At 39.2% G+C, this 21,816-nt stretch overlaps 1 protein-coding gene across 1 annotated transcript; it reads left to right on the top strand.

Annotated features, from left to right (window-relative positions):
• Positions 1–1,466: 1,466 nt before the first annotated feature.
• TAF7L (TATA-box binding protein associated factor 7 like) lies at positions 1,467–21,120 on the top strand (the record flags this gene model as incomplete). Its single annotated transcript, XM_082646852.1, has 13 exons — positions 1,467–1,746; positions 2,409–2,596; positions 5,695–5,760; positions 6,596–6,674; positions 8,092–8,225; positions 8,867–8,993; positions 11,096–11,148; positions 12,638–12,785; positions 13,120–13,233; positions 13,661–13,879; positions 14,076–14,188; positions 15,497–15,556; positions 21,076–21,120. 13 exons carry the CDS (start codon positions 1,467–1,469, stop codon positions 21,118–21,120), a joined length of 1,626 nt encoding a protein of 541 aa, XP_082502978.1.
• Between the last annotated feature and the right edge of the window lie 696 nt (positions 21,121–21,816).

Below are 21,816 nucleotides of genomic sequence, written 5' to 3'. Positions count from 1 at the left end.
CGGGAGAGGCTACAACAGTGAGAGGCCCGCATACCGCAAAAAAAAAAAAAAAAAAAAAAAAAAAGATGTTAAAAAAAAGTGCTTAGCACCTAATAAGTGCTTAGTGATTATTAACCTTAGAACAGTTCCTGGCACATAACTCAAACTTCTGTTGAAGGAATACATGCAACTGCATATTTCCTATAATGATGAAATTGACTGAAGCCACAGTTAAGGGAGAGGGAGGAAGGTTTTGGAGGGGATGGGGGTTCAGAAGAAGATATCAGAGAGACAGCAACATGACAGGACAAAACCCAGAAAAATATTCTGACAATATGACAGTATGTATATGACAGGTTTTTACCTGTACATCAGAGCTACTTCTTGGATCTGCTCTCCCCTACCAAGAGAAACCATAATTCGTGCCTTTTCCTTTTTTTCACTTTTCATTCCATTCTTTCTCAAGAAGGGGCTGGAAATCTGGCAGTAAAGGAAAAAATTACATATGTGTATGTTTGTGCCTTAATTTTTGCCTCCTTTCATGAAAGTCTTACCATATTTTAAGCATTTAATAAATATTTCAAATCAAGTCTGGCATATTAGATTATCAGTTAATATTTGTTGGATGATTGAATTTATAAGTGAGCAGTTACTTACTATGCTCCCCTCCTTCACCCATAGGGATACTCCCTCTGACACTTCTGTCAGAGCACTATTTTTATTTATCTAATATTTATATCTGATTCTCTTCACAAAAAGTTTTGAAGCAGTTTTCAGTGTTATGTACCACAACAGATAAAAATAATTAGGGATTGGGAGACAATGTGATGATTCAAAACAAGAGATCAACATATGCCAGTGAGGTTCACAGTTGTTAGAGGTGGGTTGCAAAATTGATTCTGAGCTTCCTAGCAGCCATCAAAAGGAAATTACATAATTCACATTGTCCAATGATTCAAAACACACTATTAATGGTATTTCAGTTACTGAGAATAGAAATTTTCCTTTGAGTTATTATTAAAGAATAATTTTTGATATAAATGCCATCAATAATTTTCTACAGTACATGAAAAACGAGTTTCATTGGTCCATTTTGTATTATAATCTTCAGTGTACCTCACCACATTATGCTAAAGTAAAGATCAGTGGATGAATTCTCAAAGGGACAAAAAACGGTTTTGTCTTGGTCTGAAGCTCTGGCAATTTAGCTTCACTGAAGGGAAAAAAATATCACGTATCCAGAAGAAACGACTGTACCACAATTAGTCTTCTAAAAATATTTATTCCTTACCATGAAGTTTAGATAAGTGAAGGCAACAGAGACTTCACGTCTATAATCTCTAAGAGGCACCACTTAATGTCTCTAATATTACCCCTGTGTCTTTAAGGACACCATTTTAGGAACGGTTTCATTTTTAGGAAAGTTCTGGAAACTTTTAGGTCACATGACTCAATAGGAAGCCATTTTATGACCTCAGCGAGAGACCATGGAGTGCTCTGAGGGACGGCGCTGCAGTTCCTCAGAAAATGATTTAACACCGACTTCAACATCAGAAGTAATGAGCCTCCGATATTCCCAAACTGCCGTTTTCCATGGAGCTGAAACTGCCGGCGGTCTTGGCGCCCAAACTGCCGGCGGTTTTGGCGCCCAAACTGAAGGCGGTCTTGGCGCCCAAACTCCTGCCGACTATGGCGCCCAAGCTGATGCCGCCATCGGCAACCAGGCTGCTGCCAGAACCCCTCTGGAAAACTTACGAGAAGGGACAGGTAAGTGGTTTTAAGATTTTTTCCGTACATTAAGGATCTATGGGAGAAACGAACTGCTAGAAGTTTATTTGAACCACGATGCCCATTTAAGAGAAATAAGCGGAGTACGCTGTATCTCTGTCCAAAAGATGTAAAATAGTGACTGTTTCGAAGGGATCAGCTAGTTAGAGTAGTTTGGGCGCGGATTCTAGTTATTTAATGCGTTTGCGCGGCGGTGTAGTTTTCACCAGGCGAGGTCGCGTCACCAAGGAACAAATCGGTCCAACCTAACAGATTTGTGGAGCAACCGATTCTGCCACCCCTTTTACAGTTATCACTGTGTGCTGGTAAAACCCCCGTGGCCGACCCAAGGGTCGTCCCTGTGTAAAGGGTATTTGTTCTTTTTTTTTTTTTTTGCGTTATGCGGGCCTCTCACTGCTGTGACCTCTCCCGTTGTGGAGCACAGGCTCCAGACGCGCAGGCTCAGCGGCCATGGCTCACGGGCCCAGCCACTCCGCGGCATGTAGGATCCTCCCAGACCAGGGCACGAACCCACGTCCCCTGCATCGGCAGGCGGACTCTCAACCACTGCGCCACCAGGGAAGCCCGGGTATTTGTTCTGAAGCCTTGCTCCGCGAGGTACTTGAGCGGCCGCAATCAGCACCCTTCGAGTTACCGCCCAGGCACGCGGCAAGCTGGCCGCCGCCTCGAGGCCATCCGCCTATCCGCGGTGGCGGAAGTGTGGGGAGGGGTTGCGCGCGAGGCTCCTCCCTGTCGCCACACAGTCCGCCCGCCGCCGGGAGCCCACTCGCTCCTTCTGGAACCACCCTGTGCAGAGAGGCCGTCCCGGCGCGAGTCGGCTGAGGGGCGTGTGAGTCCGGCGGTCGGAGGGCTCAACGAGGCGCCAAGGGCTGCTCGCTGCTCTTCCCTTGCCAGCCCACCTGGGGTGGCGCGAAGGCTTAGGGCCCCTTGGCCTGGTGGGAGGTTTTCTAGGGAAATGGGATCAAAGCCTAGGGCTGCGGTCTTCCCTTGGGAGCCTAGTGCCCCTGGGATAAGGATGGAGTGGTCATTGCCTCCAAACTGCAGCTAGCAGCTATGAACTTGAGAAACTACCAATTTAGTTTTGTGCTGACTTGTGCTAATGGGAGCTTGCGGTCAGGCGCCCTCCATTTAATCATAATTCTGATTCCAATTCTAATTCTGATGAAGTGAGATGGAGCTGGCTGGGTGGGGGCGGTGAATGGTGGAGAGAGGCCCTGTTAATTTAATTAGGTATCAAAGAGTGCTTGCTGGAAAAATGTGGATGGCTTTTCTTAAAAGAAATATGATGCAACCAGTTCATTGTATAAATGCAGATAGCAAATCTAAAAAATCATTAAAACTCATTTCTACCAGGGATGTCTACCTTCTCTGAAATGGTTCCAGTTCTTACATTCTTTCTTTCATAAGAGAGGAGTTGCCAGAAGGCACTGAAATGAACAAAATGCCTTAGTCTTAATTCTGCTGATAAATCTAAAAGTTACTACTGATCTGATAAAATCTTGCTTAGCAGCTAGTTCTTCAAATCTGTATTTCTGCTTCCAACCTTAAATGTTTGTTACTCTTATGTTAGGCAATGTACCCAGTCCCAAGATTTTTTATTCAATTTATTTTATTTTAATTAACTTTCCCCCTTACCTTTACATTTAGTTGTGTGTGTGTGTGTGTGTGTGTGTGTGTGTGTGTGTGTGTGTATAACTGTATGAGGCAGGAAAAGGAGAGAAATGGCTATCACAAATAATCAATCTCTTTTTCTCCCTTTCTCTTTTTCTCTCTCTCTCTCCTCCCCCCACCCCACCCTCCCATCCTGGGTGTCTGATTTTTCACTCCTGATTTCTCTTGTACTTTCTATGCCTTTCTGGTAGTTTCTGAAGTCAGCCTAAAGGACTGAAATCATAACTGGTGAATGGTTTACCTGTAATAGGGTCTCAGACTCACTTGTATGAGGTTTTGTTTGTTTGTTTTTCCTTTTCTCTATTTTAACTGGTAGTGCTAAATATTCTTTGTCCTCCCCCCACTTTTTCCAATTTTTTTAAATTGAAGTATAGTTGATATACAATATTATATGTTACAGATGTACAATATAGTGATTCACAATTTTAAAGATTATGCTCTGTTTATTGTTATTATAAAATATTGGCTATATTCCTCGTGTTGCACAATATATCCTTGTAGCTTATTTTATTATTTTTTTTCTTGTAGCTTATTTTATACCTAATAGTTTGTACCTCTTAATCCTCTACCCCTACATTTCCCCTCCCCTTCCCTCTCTCCACTAGTAACCACTAGTTTGTTCTGTATATCTGTGAGTCTGCTTCTTTTTTGTTATATTCACTTGTATGTGTTTTTTAAAAAGGTTCCAGTGCTTTTAAGTGAGATTCAAATTCAAAACTCAGAACTCAATTAATGGTTTACAGAGTATTAGGGGCTATACATTATCTGGAGCTTTTCATCTAACTTAAATTATAAGATTTTATAACTTGGTGTATAGCATAGTGTCCTTAGAACATAAGAAAACTTTTTCAGTTTTCATATATGTACACTGCTTTTTTCCATTTATTTATTTATGGCTGTGCTGGGTCTTTGCTGCTGCATGCGGACCTTCTTTTTAGTTACGGCGAGCAGGGACCACTCCTTGCTGCAGCGCGAAGTCCTCTCATTACGGTGGCCTCTCCTGTTGTGGAGCACAGGCTCTAGGTGCGCAGGCCTCAGTAGTTGTGGCTCGCGGGCTCTAGAGCGCAGGCTCACTTGTTGTGGCACATGGGCTTAGTTGCTCCACGGCATGTGGGATCTTCCTGGACCAGGGCTCGAACCCGCATCCTCTGCATTGGCAGGCAGATTCTTAACCACTGCACCACCAGGGAAGCCCACTTTTTTCCATTTTTGAGAAAAAATTTCCTCAGAAGTAGTGTGGGCCCTAAAACTCAAAATGCAAGCCACTACAGATATATCCCTAATAGATGGAAAATAAGATGAAAAAATAAAGATCAACTTGGAGATTATTCACTTTACAGAATGTGCATTATATATATATGTGTGTGTGTATATGTGTGTGTGTGTGTGTGTGTGTGTGTGTGTGTGTGTGTGTGTGTGTGTGTGTATGGATTCATCTTAGGATTCCTTCAAATGGCTCTTAGGGGTATTTCAAATAAGTGGTGGTTGTGAGGATTAAATGAAATAATAGACCTTATGCACTCAATGTAGAGCCTGGCACATGGAGTGCATGCAGTAAATGTTAGTGATGAATAAATCAAATTAGATTTTATGTTTTTTCATTATCATCCCTTCAGAAATGAGTCTATTCCATGAAGTTAGATGTACTTATATAGATAGCCCAGCCATAAGACTGGGGCTCCTAACTTTTCCCCGAGATAGCTCGGAGCTGTTGATGTTGGCTTTAGAGTCATAAAAAGCTGCCTGCTCTCACACGGACTGTTTAATTCCTACCATTTTATTGATCATTAAGGTGAAATACTGAAAATTAAGCTCTGTTTCCTTCAAATCATCATAGAGCATTTCTGCCAGTGGTTTTTGGGGTTGATTTTGGCCTTTGGTTGGCAGTCTTCTCTGCAGAGGTATGTAGCTTACTTGCTTTGGTAGTCACCACTGTATTGATGAGTTAATCCTTTACCGGAGAGTCTAAGAATATTAAGAAGACTAAATCATGTGTAACAGCTCTTACTTCACTTGTTATCATGTAATTAGTATTAACGTTGGAAAATCTGCACATATGGGAGGGGAGATAAGGTGACTTTATAAATAATCAAGTTATGTCAAATAAAGTGTTTTGAAGCTGTACACACATCATTCCAGTGAGGGTTATCAGCAAGATATTGTATAATTTTACCAGAAGTGGTCAGTAGAGGGGGCAAGAGGAGTTTTTGGTAACTGTTGGTTTTGTTTTTGTTTTTGTGAACTCAAAAACAAGAGATGAGTAGAAGCCAGGATGAACCTCCTTACGAATTTGAGAAGCAGTTTATATTGCGTCTGCCTCTGGTAAGAAACCCTTGTATCTCAGGCCAAATATCTTCAGGGCATAAGTATCAGCCCTGCTTGGATTCTGTAGCATTTCTGATTATTTAATGTAGGCTATAAAAACCAAGAACATTTGTTTCCCAGGAGTTGTGTTGTATTTAGCAGTCCTATTCTAGCGTGTACTCCTTTAAGCAGCATTTCTTTTGTCCTGCACATGCCACCTACTGTGTGGGTTGATTTCCTGGCAAACAGGTGGGACAATGATGGATTCAGTCACTTATCACAGATGCCAACAGCCTTGCTCACTGGACAGCCAAGATAAGACTCTTCTAAAAGAGAGTTCCTTTCTGTCACCTCAAAAAGGGGCAATGGAGGGGTTAGCACTGTCTCCTCAAATTCATCATCATGCAAGGCTGTTGAAGCTCATTTCAGCATTGTGTTAGGGACTCTTCCCCTATTGACACCTGTATTTAAGTATTATTTAGTCTAAGAAAGGTACATTAAGGATGGGCTTCAGAAAGGTATTTCCCTAATTAGGGTTAGTTAATATAGCCAGTAAACTGCAGCTAAGCCTTCCCGTAGCAACTACAACTTGAAGGGTAACAGTGAGAAACAGGAAGGTACAGCTAGGAGAAGGCATTATCTGTAGCTACTAAAAGACAACAATGAGATTAGAGTCAACCTCATCCTAACTTGACTTACCCAGTGCACAGTATCTCATGGTACATGGCATTGTTCCTAACGTTTCGGAAGTTTAAGGTTCTATTTAAGGGAGGACTGTCTCTGACATATCTGTTCTATTACCTGCTAAGTAGACAATTCATCCTTCTGATTTTTCAATCTACCTCCTTTTTAGGAACATGCTTCTACTGCCAGAAAGATAATACGGTCTGGAAGTGCTGCCATGAAGGATAAACTGAAAATTGACTTATTGTGTAAGTAGTTAATATCCATTCACCATACATTGAACAGTAATTTATTAAGGGATTGCTATGTGTCAGGCACAATACTAGATACCAAGTATGTGACAAAGAATAGAATGTGGTCTCTGTCTTGATGGACTCAAAGAGAGGCTTCAGTCACTTCCATCTCTTCCTTTTAAGAGGAAAGGAAGTAGAACTTATACAACTTGAGGTAATTATCATGGTGTGTATAAGGAAGAACTTGGAGGTCAACTGTGGGATTTGCATACTGCTGATTGTCTCCTATATGAAACTTGTGATTTCTGACTGTCCAGGGGAATGACAGGTGGATGTACTATTCTTTGTTTACAAAAGTGACATATCTTTATCTTTTTTAAATAATATTTATTAGAGTTTTAAATACAGAGAAGTATATGAAGAATAAAATTTTAAATGGCCCATAATCCCACCACTCTGGTAGCCCTTACTGACACTTTTAAAAAAAGGAATACAAATGCATGGCTAGAAAATTCAAATAAAACAGAAAGGTTCAAAAGGAGAAGTGAAACTATCCTTCACAGTGCCTCAACCTCAATGCCAAGGATAACTAATATTGGCCTTTTCTCCTTGTGTTTCCTTATAGACAAAACTTTTATGCATAATACCAACGTATAAATAATCTCTCTATATTTTTAAAGATAATTTACACAAAAAGGATCATGTCAAACATAGTTCTGCATCTTTCTTTTTTCACTTAATATTAGAAGATTACACTTGAATCCTTTTGTATCAAGAGACGTTCATGTTTGAGACATCTGGGCAGGATTCAGAGTTGTCAGTATATAGCTGACTCTTTCTCTCTCTCTCTCTCTCTCTCTCTCTCTCTCTCTCTCTCTCTCCCTCTCTCTCTCTCCTCTCTCTCTCTCTCTCTCTCTCTCTCTCTCTCTCTCTCGCGATTGTGTAGAATTTTATCTAGAATTTTTATCTAGAATTTTATCTAGAATTTTAACTAGAGATTATAACTTGAGACTGATTAGTACTATTCTAGAATCAACCCTCCCCTTACCCAACCCTTTGAAAACACCCATGTACAATGACATGATCGAATGCTCCTAATGGTATCCAAACGAATGGGTTTAAATGAATGGAGTTGGCCTTTCAAGATGAGAATGAAACAGTTACCACTTCATTCACTTTAGTTCACAACCATGACCAAGAAACTCAGCTACTTTTGATGGAATGACATAAACTAGAAAAAAAGAGCTCCATATACTCTGCCTTCTTTGCTGTGGGAAGTTACTAATTGCGTACACAATTCTGGCATTGTGAGAAATAGTAAGTTTCAATGAAAGACTCCTCTGTCCCCCATAAGTCTTCATTATTCAAACCCCAGGAGTCTTGAGAGTACATTGGGAAGATGTCAGCTTTAATCTTTTCTACTTCTGTTCAGCTGATGGACGTCATGCAGTTGTTGGGGTTGAAGATGTCTCACTATCTGCTAAGCTGGTTGATTTGCCTTGTGTTGTTGAAAGCCTGAAAACTCTGGATAAAACAACTTTTTATAAAATGGCAGATATTTCCCAGGTATGGACAAGTTTTCTTAATCTACTCACCCACACATCCTTCAAGGATTTACTTTCTCCCTCCTTTTCTTTCTTTCAATTCTCTTTTCACCTGCTTGTCATTTCTAATTTCCAGCTCAATTGCACGGGGAATACAATGTCCTGTTCTGGTTTGGTGTTTGATCCATCACTTTTCACTACTTTATCCAAATAGCTTTTAGAGCCTCCTGTTTGCCATTTATAGTGCCTTTCATTATTTGAAAAATATGAGCATCTGGGATCTTCGTCTGAAATTCCTGTTAAAGCAGTGTGCTGTTAACTCTGGAGGTTTACATTGGTTCTTATTCATCATCTCTACTGTTGATTTTTTGTTTCCTTTATAAATTAAAATGCTAAGATATATCTTGTTTTCAACACATTCCTTCCGCAGTGGTAAGCACTGGAGCTAAAAAAGACAACAACAAACTCAGAGTCCATATGCTGTGCTGCCGAGATAGAGAGAGAATGCATACGAGTGTATGTAATACTTGGTTTTCTGGAAATGCCAAGTAGCATTCTCCTTACTTTTGTGCTCCAGGATTTCTGGTGGTAAGAATGATCATTATCCATTACTAACCCAAGATTTGTGGCCACAGTCAACTTCTTTGTCTTTGTTAAATGCAGATGCTTGTGTGCACTGCTGATGGTGGTGTCCACTCTCATCCTGAAGAACCGGTTACCTCTACTGATCTTAAAGCAATCAGGAAAAGTAAAAAGGAGAGACAGAAAAAACATATCTGGAAGCATGGCAGTAAGTCATCAGTCCCTTGCTCATTCTGGCTAACTACATTTATCTGCTGGATCCTAATTACTTGTGAGCCAGGGATCTGTTACCACACTTAGGTATTTGGTTCAGTAGGCATCCAGACACTCTTAAAGGAACGAGTCGTGTCATGAGCCAGTGGCTTAGAGCATAACCTTATCAAATTCAGACAGATATGTGACTACCATCAGTCATATATACATTTCACCATGTTGAATTTATTTTAGTTACTCCACCACTTAGGAATGTCAAAAAGAGAAGCTTCTGCAAAACAACAAAAGAGGTTAGTGCCATGCTATTTCTGTGTCTACTGGTTGGATTGGAAGAGGATTATGAATGGGGGGGGAAGGGAGACAGTCAGTTGGGTATTCATTTTTTCAGTCATTTATATGTCCAATAAACATTTGCTGAGTATGAGCAACATGCCAGGCACTGTGTGCTAACAATTGGAAATATGTAAAGAACAAAAACAGACTTGACCCTTGAAGTTATAGGGTAGTCACTTAGGGATCTAGATGTGTCATGAACTTGAAACTCCTGCTAACGCTTTTAAAAGTTTCCAACTGCAAAATCTTGTTTTAAAGTGAACACATCCAGAACCTGAGAATTGGGAATTGTGGTTGTATTTCTAACCTTAACTCACACTTGTAGAACCCTGGGCAAACTACAGGAGTACTATACCTTGGCTTCTTTTTTAATTAAATTTTTTATTTTGAAATAATTGTAGATTTACATGCAGTTGTAAGCAATAGAAAAGAGATACTGTGTACCCTTTACCCAGTTCTTCCCATTGTAACATTTGCAAAACTATAGTACAGTATCACAAATAGGAAATTGACATTATTACTATTCACTAATCTTATTCAAATTGCTCCAGTTTTGCTTTCTCCTGTGTATGTGTGTGCATGTGTTTAGTTCTATGCAATTTTATCCCATGTGTATGTTGGCGTATCCACCCATGCAGTCAAGATACTGAACAGTATTGTCACCACCAGGATCCCTCATCTTGCCCTTTTAAAGCCACACCCATCTCCTCCTCACCCCAAACCACCAGGCTCTAACCCCTGCTAATCACTAATATGTTCTCCATCTCTATAATTTTGTCATTTCGAGAATGTCATATAAGTGGAATCATACAAAGTATAACAGTTGAGACTGGCTTTTTTTTTTCACTCAGATTAATTCCCTTAAGGTCCATGTGGATTGTTGCATGTATCAATAGTTCATTCCTTTTTATTGCTGAGTGGTATGCCGTGTTATGAATGTACCACAGTTTGCTTAATTGTTCACTCATAGAAGTACATCTTGGCTGTTTCCATTTTTTGACTATTATAAATAAAGCTGCCAGCAGGTTTTTGTGTGAACATAAGTATTCATTTCTTTGGCATAAATGCCCAGGAGTGCAATTACTGGGTATGTTGCATGTTTAGTTTTATAAGAAACTACCCATAGTGTTTTCCAAGTGGCTGCACCATTTTACATTTGCCCCAGAAATGTATGTGTGATCCAATTTCTTTACATTTTCACCAGCATTAGGTGTTGTCACTATTTTTTATTTTAGCCATTCTTATAGATGTGTAGTGATCTCACTGTGGTATTAATTTGCATTTCCCTGATGGCTAAAGATGTTGAGCATCTTCTCATGTGCTTGTTTGCTATCTATATGTCCAGTTCAGTGAAGTGTCTGTTCATGCCTTTTGCCCATTTTCTAAATGGATTGCTTTTATTGTTGAGTTTTGAGAGTTCTTTTTTATATTTCAAATACTAGTTTTCAGATACGTGGTTTGCAAATATTTTCTCCCAGTCTGTAACTTGTCTTTTTATGTTCTTCACTGGGTCTTTCAAAGAGCAAAAGGTTTTTTGTTTGATGAAGTCCAATTTATTGATTTCTCCTTTTAAGGATCATGTTTTTCATGTCAAGTATAAGAACTGTTTGCCTAGCCCAGATTCTGAAGATTTCTCCTATCTTTTTTAAGTTTTATATTTAATTTAAGTCTGCAATCCATTTTTGAGTTAATTTTTGTAAAAGGTTTGAGGGTTAGTTCAAGGTTGTTCTTTTTTTTTCCCCTTTGCATGTCCAATTGTTCCAGCACCATTTGTTAAAAAGGCTACCCTTTGTCCGTTGTATTGCTTCTGCACCTTTGTAAAAACTAAGTTGGGCATATTTGTGTGAGATTTTTTTCTGGGTTCCATTAATCTGTGTTGATCACCGATTCCACAGTGTAGCTTTGTAATAAGCCTTGAAATCAGGAAGACTGATCTCACTTTTCTTTATTCAAGATTGTTGTAGCCATTCTAGAGTCTGTAATTTCCATATACATTTTAGAGTAAGCTTGTCTATGTCTATAGAAAACCTTGTTGGAATTTTGATAGGAATTGCATTAAACCTATAGATCAATAGCTTTACTATGTTTAATCTATGAACATGGTTGTTCTGGTTTTATACTGTCAGTCAACAGCATTCATTGAGTGCCTACTAAATATAAAACTACATTAAGGGCTTCCCTGGTGGTGCAGTGGTTGAGAGTCCGCCTGCCGATGCAGGGGACACGGGTTCGTGCCCTGGTCCGGGAAGATCCCACATGCCGCGGAGCGGCTGGGCCTGTGAGCCATGGCCGCTGAGCCTGCGCGTCCGGAGCCTGTGCTCCGCAACGGGAGAGGCCACAACAGTGAGAGGCCCGCGTACCGCAAAGAAAAAAAAAAAACTACATTAAGAATGGTTCTAGAACTCTTTAAGCTTTAGTAAAGTACAACAATTATAATATAACTTCATTGTTCATTGTGTTTTATTTCATAGGTCACTGATATCAAACAAACTGAAGAAGTCAGCTTTCCTGAGGTAGACAAATTGTAATATATATAACTTTATTGTTAACCTATGCTGTGTTTTATTTCACAGCTCTTTAATTTCAAACAAATAAAAAAATCATAAAGATTGCTTTCAAGCCTTCCTTCTCACCTGTAACCCCCACTCCCATACACATACACTGAATTTGATTCACTGAAAAATGAATTCATTGTTCAATGTCTGACAACTCCAAGAGCAAAAGATACAATTTGATCAGTGACCCTGTGTATTTTAATCTGCTTCTTTTCTGTGATATTTATTTTTAAAAACCATTTCTTGGAAGCCAGGGTTCACTCTTACCAGCAGTTGTTTGTAATTAGTTATTCCCCCTCAAAGTTCTAATCTCTATTTGTGGCATGATGAATTGGTTGCTGTGGAGATAATTGTCTAAAACTGGATTTAAGGGAGAATATGTGGCTAAGACCCAGTTTTTATAGGAAACTCTCTAATAATAAAGATGTGGAGAAGTGGAATCTGGGATTTTGGATCTTTAAACCAAATTACTTCCAAGTAACAAAAAAATTATAGTTCTTTGCCAGTGTGGGTCAGCACAAATAATTAACAACTGAGGCTTAAGGGTCATGCCTCTGAGGAGGTCTTTAATATAGAGTTGCAGATTGAAAAGATTATATGTCTCAAGTAATTTGATTGGGAAAAAATAAGCTTACTGTACAAAAATATAGACCCTGATCAAAGTTTCCTTCATAAATAGCATTGTTCAAAGTAGAAATTTGATTGGATGTATCTTAAAGAGGCCTAATTATTTGAATTCATTTGTATGTAGGAAGAGGACATTTCTGCAGAACACAGGGTGTTAAGTGATGGTACTGGTATTCCTTCTTCTCCAACTTTGGTTCAGCATGTTGAACCTCCTGATGTGGAAAAGGAAGTGAAAAGACTACTGCACTCAGATGCTGAAGCTATCAGTGTCCGTATCCTTTTATACTAAATATTTTCTGTGTAGTCTGGTCCACCCAGAAGGCACTTGGTGACAAGCTCTCATTTCTGATATTGTGTGCTGATGTTAATGTACAGAACTTATGATTTTTGGAAATGTTACTTTCTAGCTAGGAACAGTACATTCATGTAATAGAAATTATTTACTTGCGTAATTCAGTATAAGGCACTTTTCTATACTAGGAATCCAGATACAAATGGCCTGAAGTTGGACTAAATTAAATAGCACTTTCAGCCAGAGAGCCTCTTCCCTTTCAAGTTTGCCTTCTGCTTTCTTTCTGCTTTTTCCTTGACTGCCTCTCCTTTCAGGATGGGAGGTCATTGCCGAAGGTGAAACCAAGGAAATAGAAAGTCAAGGCTTCATTCCAGGCTTTGAGATAGCCTCAGAAATGAGTGGCTGTAAGCAGCGTCATACCTTACCAGGTGCATTAATAAAGGCAAAGCAGGAGCTTCAGAGAGGGCAGGTGTTGACTGTGTGTAGGACCATTCTCTGTAAACTCAGGCCAATCACAGAAAAAGGGTGCCTTTGCCCTTCTCTCCTCATATTGGTCCCACAAGTTTAGGGGTTTTAGATTGGGGTTCTAATATCCCATCCATCTCTGCTATTCTAAATTCCTGTGGGCCCTTGGATTCTCTGAATATTTTGATCATTGAGTACATGAATGAATGTTACAGTGTTTTGCCTTTCCTGTCCTTGTTTTATAAAGGGAATAATCTTCCTGTGAGAAAAATTATTTTTAAAATTCATTGGTTGCCCAGTAAACTTGAGGGGGAGTATAATTGCAGCTGGAGTGGGAATTATTTGAAAAGCTTCAAATGGTTTCACCTTCCTTTTGCTTAAAACCCATAGAATATGGTGTGTTTCGGGAGATGGTCAATGACTCTAGCAGTAACAGTGAAGTTGAGGATGATAAGGAGGAAGATGAAGAGGGAGAGGAGGACTATGATGATGCGGATAAAGACAAGGAAGAGGAAGAAGATTATTATGAAATGTATATGGAAAGGGAGCTACAGGACAAGTTCACTGAATCTGGCCAGTATGAGGCAAAGGAGGGAACCAGCTCAATGGGTAAGTTAGGGAAAAACAAAGGGGTGGGACAGAGTGGGTGGCAGTACTAAAGACTGACTTTAAACACGTGTTAGTTGCAAAGTTAAGTTTGAGAAATTATTGCTCAGATGTGTAGTGGAGTTTTAGTTGATTTGGATCTTGGTCCACTAGTTTAGGCCATGTTTAGATACATGAAGTTTTTGTCTATCTCTGTTAGTCATGAAAATTCAGAAGCAGACTCATTACGTGGAGAAAAAACTCCAAGAGATTCAGTGCAAAGCACAAAGACAGAAGAAGCTCATTATGAAAGTGGAAAACCTAATGCTCAAGGTAAATTCTTGTTGGCTGGTATAAATATATCCTGATATCTTACTTTCAAAATCCCATCTTTGTGTTTCCACTCATGTCATCTCTGTGCAGCATTCTGGCTCATTCATGAACCTGAACAACCTCTTAGATACCCCTAATAAAAGATAGCCCTATTTCCTTTTACCTGAGTATTTTTGATCATCTTATATAAGCATTTTTGGGAGGGGACCAGGAGACTTGAGATAATAATTGCCAATATTGAACATTTAACTATGTGAAAGGCATGTACAGAGCTAAGCATTTTACGTGTATTATCTCATTTCATCCTGACATCCCTGAAATATAGGTGCTGTCACTATTCCCGTTTTATAGATAAGAAATTGAAATTCAAAGAGATTAAGTAACTTGCCAAGGACCACAGTAAGTGGTAGGGCATAGATTGAACCCTGCTGCTCTGTACCAAAACATATTCATTACAATGAAAGAGAAACTAAATTAATTTAAAATTTTTATGATGCCTGCTTGAACAAAAATTAATATCATGCTTTATTTTTATTAATATGCATTAATACATATTTTATTAATACACATATCAGCAAAAGGAAAAATGTATGTTTAGGCCATGTTTGCTTCTCTTTTTATAGTGAGGGAAATTCTGAAGCATCTGGAGAATTCCTTGCCAGATTTGTTTTTCTATAGAGCTGTTGTCATCAAAGGGGAGCAACTTGACACAGAACTGTACTTATTTAGAGTGTTGTCCTTCAGAATAACCAAGTTAGATAATAGATGTGGACATACTTTGAAAGATACAGATATATGGTATTATGATTGTTGTCGTGTGCAGTAGTAGTTAAGAATGGTAATATTCTGCCCTAGTGCAGGGGAATGAAGGAGTCAGCACCAGATTCCAAGCCAGCTCTTTAAGTAGGTCACCACAGTCAAAGGATTTGTGCTAAACTAGAAAAAGGTAACATGAAGGCATTCTAACTCTTTGTTTTAGGGCAAGAAAAAAAGTGCCATGTAGGGTGTATAAAATCAAATCGAATGGCCCTGCAGTTGGAGAGTGTAGTTTTTATACTCTAAATCCTTTTTAAAATGTGTTTTTATTGAAGTAGAGTTGATATACAATGTTGTGCCAATTTCTGCTGTACAAAGTGACTCAGTTATACACATAGAGACATTCTTTTTCCAAATCCTATTTTAAAAGTACTCTTTTGTTACGACTGACAGTTTTCTTACTTATCAAATTATTTGCCAAACTCTTTGTCTCTCTTGGTTCTCTTTTCCTTTGAGACTCAGCATTCATCTTTTATATAATTCGTTTTCCAGAGTCATTTACAGTCTGTGCTGGAGCAGCTTAAGCTACAGGAAAAACAAAAAAATGAACAGGTGAGAAGTGTGTTTTCACATCAACCAGAAAATATTTGATGCAAAGAACCCCACCCCCCATCTCATTTCTGGCTGTTCTTTCACAGGAACAGTAGTGGCCAAATCTTCTAAATGAGGGTAGCAGGTTGGAACAAAGTCTTTGTGAAAATTTGTTCATTCAGCAGATATTGAATGTCTATTAAGTGGAAAGCACTGGATGTACACACAGTGTTGAATAAGACACATACAATACTTTTCCTCATGGAGCTAACAGTCTAGCAGGGAAGATCAACAGCAAACAAATTATCATACAAATATAAAGGTGCAAATCATAAAGAAGGGCTGTGAAGGAGAAAGAGTCAGTGGTGCTATCTGAATAGAGTCCTGAATTAAATTGGGGAGATCATAATCAGCCTTTCTGAGGAAGTGATACTTAAGAGACCTGAAGGAAAAGTCCAGGCAAAAAGTGTATGAAGAGCTTCTTGGGTGGAGTGTATGCCAGGTCCCACATTGGAAAAGAGCTTGGCCTCTTTGAGGACCTCTGCAGTATTTAAAGCGAGGAAGAGAGTGACTTAAGGTAAGGTTGGAGAAGTAGGCAGAGGCCATATTGTATGGTCCCTTGCAGTCCATGATAAGGAGGATGGGTTTTAGTCTTAAGTGCAATGGGGAGCCCTTGGAGAGTTTTAAGCAGGAGAGTCACATTTAATTTAGAAGTTTTAAAGATCACTTTGATTATTATCTGGAGAATGGATTGTGGGAGGGCAGGACTAGAAGCAGGGAGGCCAGTTAGGAGGCTGTGGGGTCGTCTAATAAAAGGTGATGGTAACTTGAAATAAGGAGGTGGCAATGGAGATGGAAAGAATAAATATTTTTTCTTTTTTTATTGAAATGTCGTTAATTTACAGTGTTGTGTTAGTTTCAGGTGTACAGCAAAGTGGTTCAGTTATATATATATGTATGTGTGTGTGTGTGTGTGTGTGTGTGTGTGTGTGTGTGTGTATTCTTTTTCAGATTCTTTTCCATTATAGGTTACTACAAGATATTGAGTATACTTCCCTGTGCTATACAGTTGGTCCATGTTGTTTATTTTTTATCTATTTTATATATAGTAGTGTGTATATGTTAATCCCAAACTCCTAATTTATCTCCCTTCCCCCCTCCTGCTATCCCCTTTGGTAACTATAAGTTTGTTTTCTATGTCTGTGAGTCTATTTCTGTTTTGTAAATAAGTTCATTTGTATCATTTTTTTAGATTCCATATGTAAGTGATATCATGATATTTGTTTTTCTCTGACTTACTGCACTTAATATGATAATCTCTAGGTCCATCCATGTTGGTGCAAATGGCATTATTTCATTTGGAAAGAATATATATATATATTTAATGGCAATAAAAATGTGTTATAACAGCTTTATTGGGATATAATTCCTATACCATACAATTCATCCATTTAAATTGTACAATTCAATGGCTTTTAGTATATTCACAGAATTGTGCAACCATCACCACAATCAATTTTACATTTTTATCACCCAAAAAAGAAACCTGTACCCATTAGCAGTCATTTCCCGTTTCTTCTGACCCTCTCACTCACCACGACCCCCCCACCCAGTTCTAGGCAACCACTAATCTACTTTCTACTAGCCTATTTTGCCTATTCTGGTTATTTCATATAAAAAGGAAACATATGTCCATGCCTCTCTCTCGCTTTGTCACAGCTCACCCTTCCCCCTCCCCATATCCTCAAGTCCGTTCTCTAGTAGGTCTGTGGCTTTATTCCTGTCTTACCCCTAGGTTCTTCATGACATTTTTTTTTCTTAAATTCCATATATATGTGTTAGCATACAGTATTTGTCTTTCTCTTTCTGACTTACTTCACTCTGTATGACAGACTCTAGGTCTATCCACCTCATTACAAATAGCTCAATTTCATTTCTTTTTATGGCTGAGTAATATTCCATTGTATATATGTGCCACATCTTCTTTATCCATTCATCTGAAGATGGGCACTTAGGTTGTTTCCATCTCCGGGCTATTGTAAATAGAGCTGCAATGAACAATTTGGTACATGACTCTTTTTTTTTTTTAACATCCTTATTGGGGTATAATTGCTTTACAATGGTGTGTAAGTTTCTGCTTTATAACAAAGTGAATCAGTTATACATATACATATGTTCCCATATCTCTTCCCTCTTGCGTCTCCCTCCCTCCCACCCTCCCTATCCCACCCCTCCAGGCGGTCACAAAGCACTGAGCTGATCTCCCTGTGCTATGCAGCTGCTTCCCACTAGCTATCTACCTTATGTTTGTTAATGTATATATGTCCAGGCCTCTCTCTCGCTTTGTCACAGCTCACCCTTCCCCCTCCCCATATCCTTAAGTCCGTTCTCCAGTAGGTCTGTGTCTTTATTCCTGTCTTACCCCTAGGTTCTTCATGACATTTTTTCCCCTAAATTCCATATATATGTGTTAGCATATGGTATTTGTCTTTCTCTTTCTGACTTACTTCACTCTGTATGACAGACTCTAGGTCTATCCACCTCATTACAAATAGCTCAATTTCGTTTCTTTTTAGGGCTGAGTAATATTCCATTGTATATATGTGCCACATCTTCTTTATCCATTCATCCGAAGATAGGCACTTAGGTTGTTTCCATCTCTGGGCTATTGTAAATGGAGCTGCAATGAACATTTTGGTACATGACTCTTTTTGAATTATGTTTTTCTCAGGGTATATGCCCAGTAGTGGGATTGCTGTGTCATATGGTAGTTCTATATATACACTACCAAATGTAAGGTAGATAGCTAGTAGGAAGCAGCTGCATAGCACAGGGAGATCAGCTCAGTACTTTGTGACCGCCTGGAGGGGTGGGATAGGGAGGGTGGGAGGGAGGGAGACTCAAGAGGGAAGAGATATGGGAACATATGTATATGTATAACTGATTCACTTTGTTATAAAGCAGAAACTAACACACCATTGTAAAGCAATTATACCCCAATAAGGATGTTAAAAAAAAAAAAAGAAAAGAAATACAGTGATGCTGAAGAAATTTTAAAAAAATGGAAACATACACTACAAGGTCTGTTGTGTCTGGCTTCTTTCACTTGGCATAATGTTTTCAAGGTTAACCCATGTTGTGGAATGTATCAGTACTTTATTCCACTTTATGGCTGAATAATATTCCATTGTACAGATATACAACATTTTGTTTATCCATTCATCCATCAGTCGACATTTGGGTTGTTTCCACTTTTTGGTTACCATGAATAATGCTGTTGTGAACATTTATATATGAGAGAATGTATTTTAAAGGTAGAATTGATGGGAATTGGGCCAATTACTGAGTGTTGAAGGAGAAAAGAGCATTAAGGATGTATGCCAGATTTCTAACTTGAAAGACTATCATTTAAAGCCACAAGAGAGTGAGCAGAGTGAAAAGAAAAGAGGGCAATGTGGGATAAGTGAGGGTCAAGTAGCTGTATAGAAATGTATGCTGGTTCCAGCCCTATACTGTTGAGGGTAGAGTAACAGTTTTAAAGAGACTGGAGGTCGTATTATGAGGATGGACTTAGCATGGAGCTTTTTTAGGGGGGGCCCACGCCGCGCATCTTGCAGGAACCCGCACCTTCAGCAGTGAAAGTGTGGAGTCCTAACCACTGGACCGCCAGGGAATTCCCGAGCATAGAGCTCTTAAGGTAGTGATGCCATTCCCCATGCTCATCCCCATACAAACAAGGCCAGGAGAATTCTTATGTTCTGTATATTCCCTTCCCCTCAGCACATCACTCATCCAAGTACTGCTTATAAACAGCCATGTGAACAGTTAATGCCAGGATTGCTTTAGCACCCACTAAACATCTTTGTTTTCCTACATGTAAGTAGTTAGTATTGGGGAGTGCTATTTTCAACATAGAACTACAGTTGTAAACTTTATTCACTTAGAGCCCTTTATGTTAGCTCATTTATTCAACATAGATTTATTGGGCACCTACTTAAAGCTAGGTTCCACAGGGAACTACAAAATGCTTATGACATAGTCTCTGCCTCCAGTTGGGGAGAAATACATGAGAGGGATAGGAATTTAAAGGAATGAGAGCTCACTTTTGTCCATGGAGATTAGGGGAAGCTTCATGGAGAGATGGTGTTTGGGGCCTTAAGAGGTGGGTAAGGTTCTAATAAAGAGATAGAGAAATGAAGGCATTCTGTATAGAAAGTAGCATTCACAATGGCTCAGAGGTGGTGATGCCAGGCTTAAGAGTTTAGATTTTTGGTGTAGGTCATAATAAGCCCTAAAAGCTTTTTCACCTGGGGAGTAACTCAGGAAATTTTCTCTGCTAGCAGTATATAGGAGAAATTGGAGGGGGGAAAGACTAGAGGAAGATGCAAGTGATAGAAGGAATCAGAACTTAAAAATTGATTGGATTTCCAGGACAAAAAGGGAACAAGGAGCCTGGGTGACTGGAAAATGGTGAGCCACTAACAGGAATGAAGACAACTTGAAGAGGATTCTTGGGGGGTGGAGGATGGAGAAGATGATGAGTTGAGTTGGAAGCACTTTTTAAAATGGGAGATTGGAGAGTGCCTCATGCATAGAAATGATCATTGAAGCTGTGGGGATAGATGAGTTAGCCAGGTTGACTGTTCAGCAAGAAGTCTGAACCTAAGGAAAAACCTCCCTTTAGGAGGTGGTGGGAGGAGAAAGTGCCAATAAAGGAGAAAGAACTGGAGAAGTCAGTGGTGGTAATCATGGTCAGCATCTGAGTGAAAAGATGCTCTCAATTACTACAGCTAGCAATTATAGCAGTTTGGTACCTCATGTCCAGCACAGGATCATTTTGTAATGCTCCATTCCTGTCATTCCACAAAATGAAAATCCACACTGATATGGGGTGAGCTAAATTGAATAATACTCAAAAACAATCCTTGTCTCAAAGACAGTATACCTGAGTGTTATTGGTCACTTTGCCATTTCAAGTAAATAAAAAAAATAAATCTTACATCACAAAATGTTCAAGGCTTCTGACTTAAAAAGCATCAGGGTAAGTAGAACGTCATCAGACTTGTTATTGGTTAGGACTCTGAGCCAGTTTTCAAGGGTCTCATAACATGGCAGGAAGCAGCAGCCACGACTCGGTTTAAGACACGGTGCGTTCAGTGGGGCAATCGGCTATCACAACTGCCTTATCTTCTGAGTCTTAGACTATGGCTACAGTGATCCCATCTCCTTTGCCCCTACAGTGAGCTGTGACCTCTGTACACTCTTCCCAGAAGTACAAATTCTTAACAGCAAGCATATTTAATTTCTTTAGTATATTCAATTTTGAAGCTTCCTTTTATAAGTTTGGCATGATAAAGGACAGCATCATTGTTTGTGTTCTTGACTGTGGCACTGTTCTTTGGAACATTGTAAGACTAAGATAACCTTATAAATGCCAAATTACAGTCTTCCTTTTTGGTTTATATAAGTAAATTCTAGATCAAGTAATGGAACTTAAGATTTCAGATGAATTTTTCATGTTTTTCTGCCTCTCCCTACAGCTCATTTATCTACGGAAAAGACTGAACTATTTTCTGAAGAAGTGAGGAGAGCCTTCAGCCTGGCACACAAACCTTGGCTTCACCATCCAGACTGAAGACCTAGATGAAATTGTACCTGTTTCTTCTCCTTTCATTGCCTTATGTTGCATCATTTGTATTTGTTTCTCTGAACGTTTTTTTTTTTTTGCTAGTTATATTCAAAGTTTGTAGCCATGTAGAAAGGGACAAAGTATTAAAAAGTAGTAGACCTGAAGACCCAACTTAACTATGGGACTTTGCTTCTCTTTATCAATTTGAGAATTAACTTAAATTGTTTCTCTTTTATGGTGTCTCAGATGATTCAGCCATGCTTGCCAAAGGCAAACAGTCTAACCTGAAGGCTATACAGCTGGTTTGCATAGATTTTTAGCTTTTTCTTCTTCTGTTTGTTCCAAATATTTCCTAAAACATAGAGTCAAACCATTTCTACCATGGGCTAGCACCTGCCACAGTGAATAAGTGCCTATCTGGCAGCAGTTGATACTAGGTTGTATCCTGTCTCTGTTCAGGCATTAATGGCTGCTTTCCGGCTCAGGGATGATTTCTTGCTGCTGCTATCTTTGTTCTGTTGTTAATGGTTTTAGGATTGTGTCTGGTTGTTATTTGGCAGCTATGGGACTAGTTAGAACAGAGATGATATTCTGAGCTGTTATCCTTATTCTGAGCCTCTTCTTCCTAACCCCCATCGGAAAAGGTTAGGAA

This window comes from Grampus griseus (genome assembly GCF_964374135.1).
Source record: "Grampus griseus genome assembly, chromosome: X".
NCBI lineage: Eukaryota > Metazoa > Chordata > Mammalia > Artiodactyla > Delphinidae > Grampus > Grampus griseus.
This window is presented reverse-complemented; position numbering and strand designations above follow the sequence as displayed.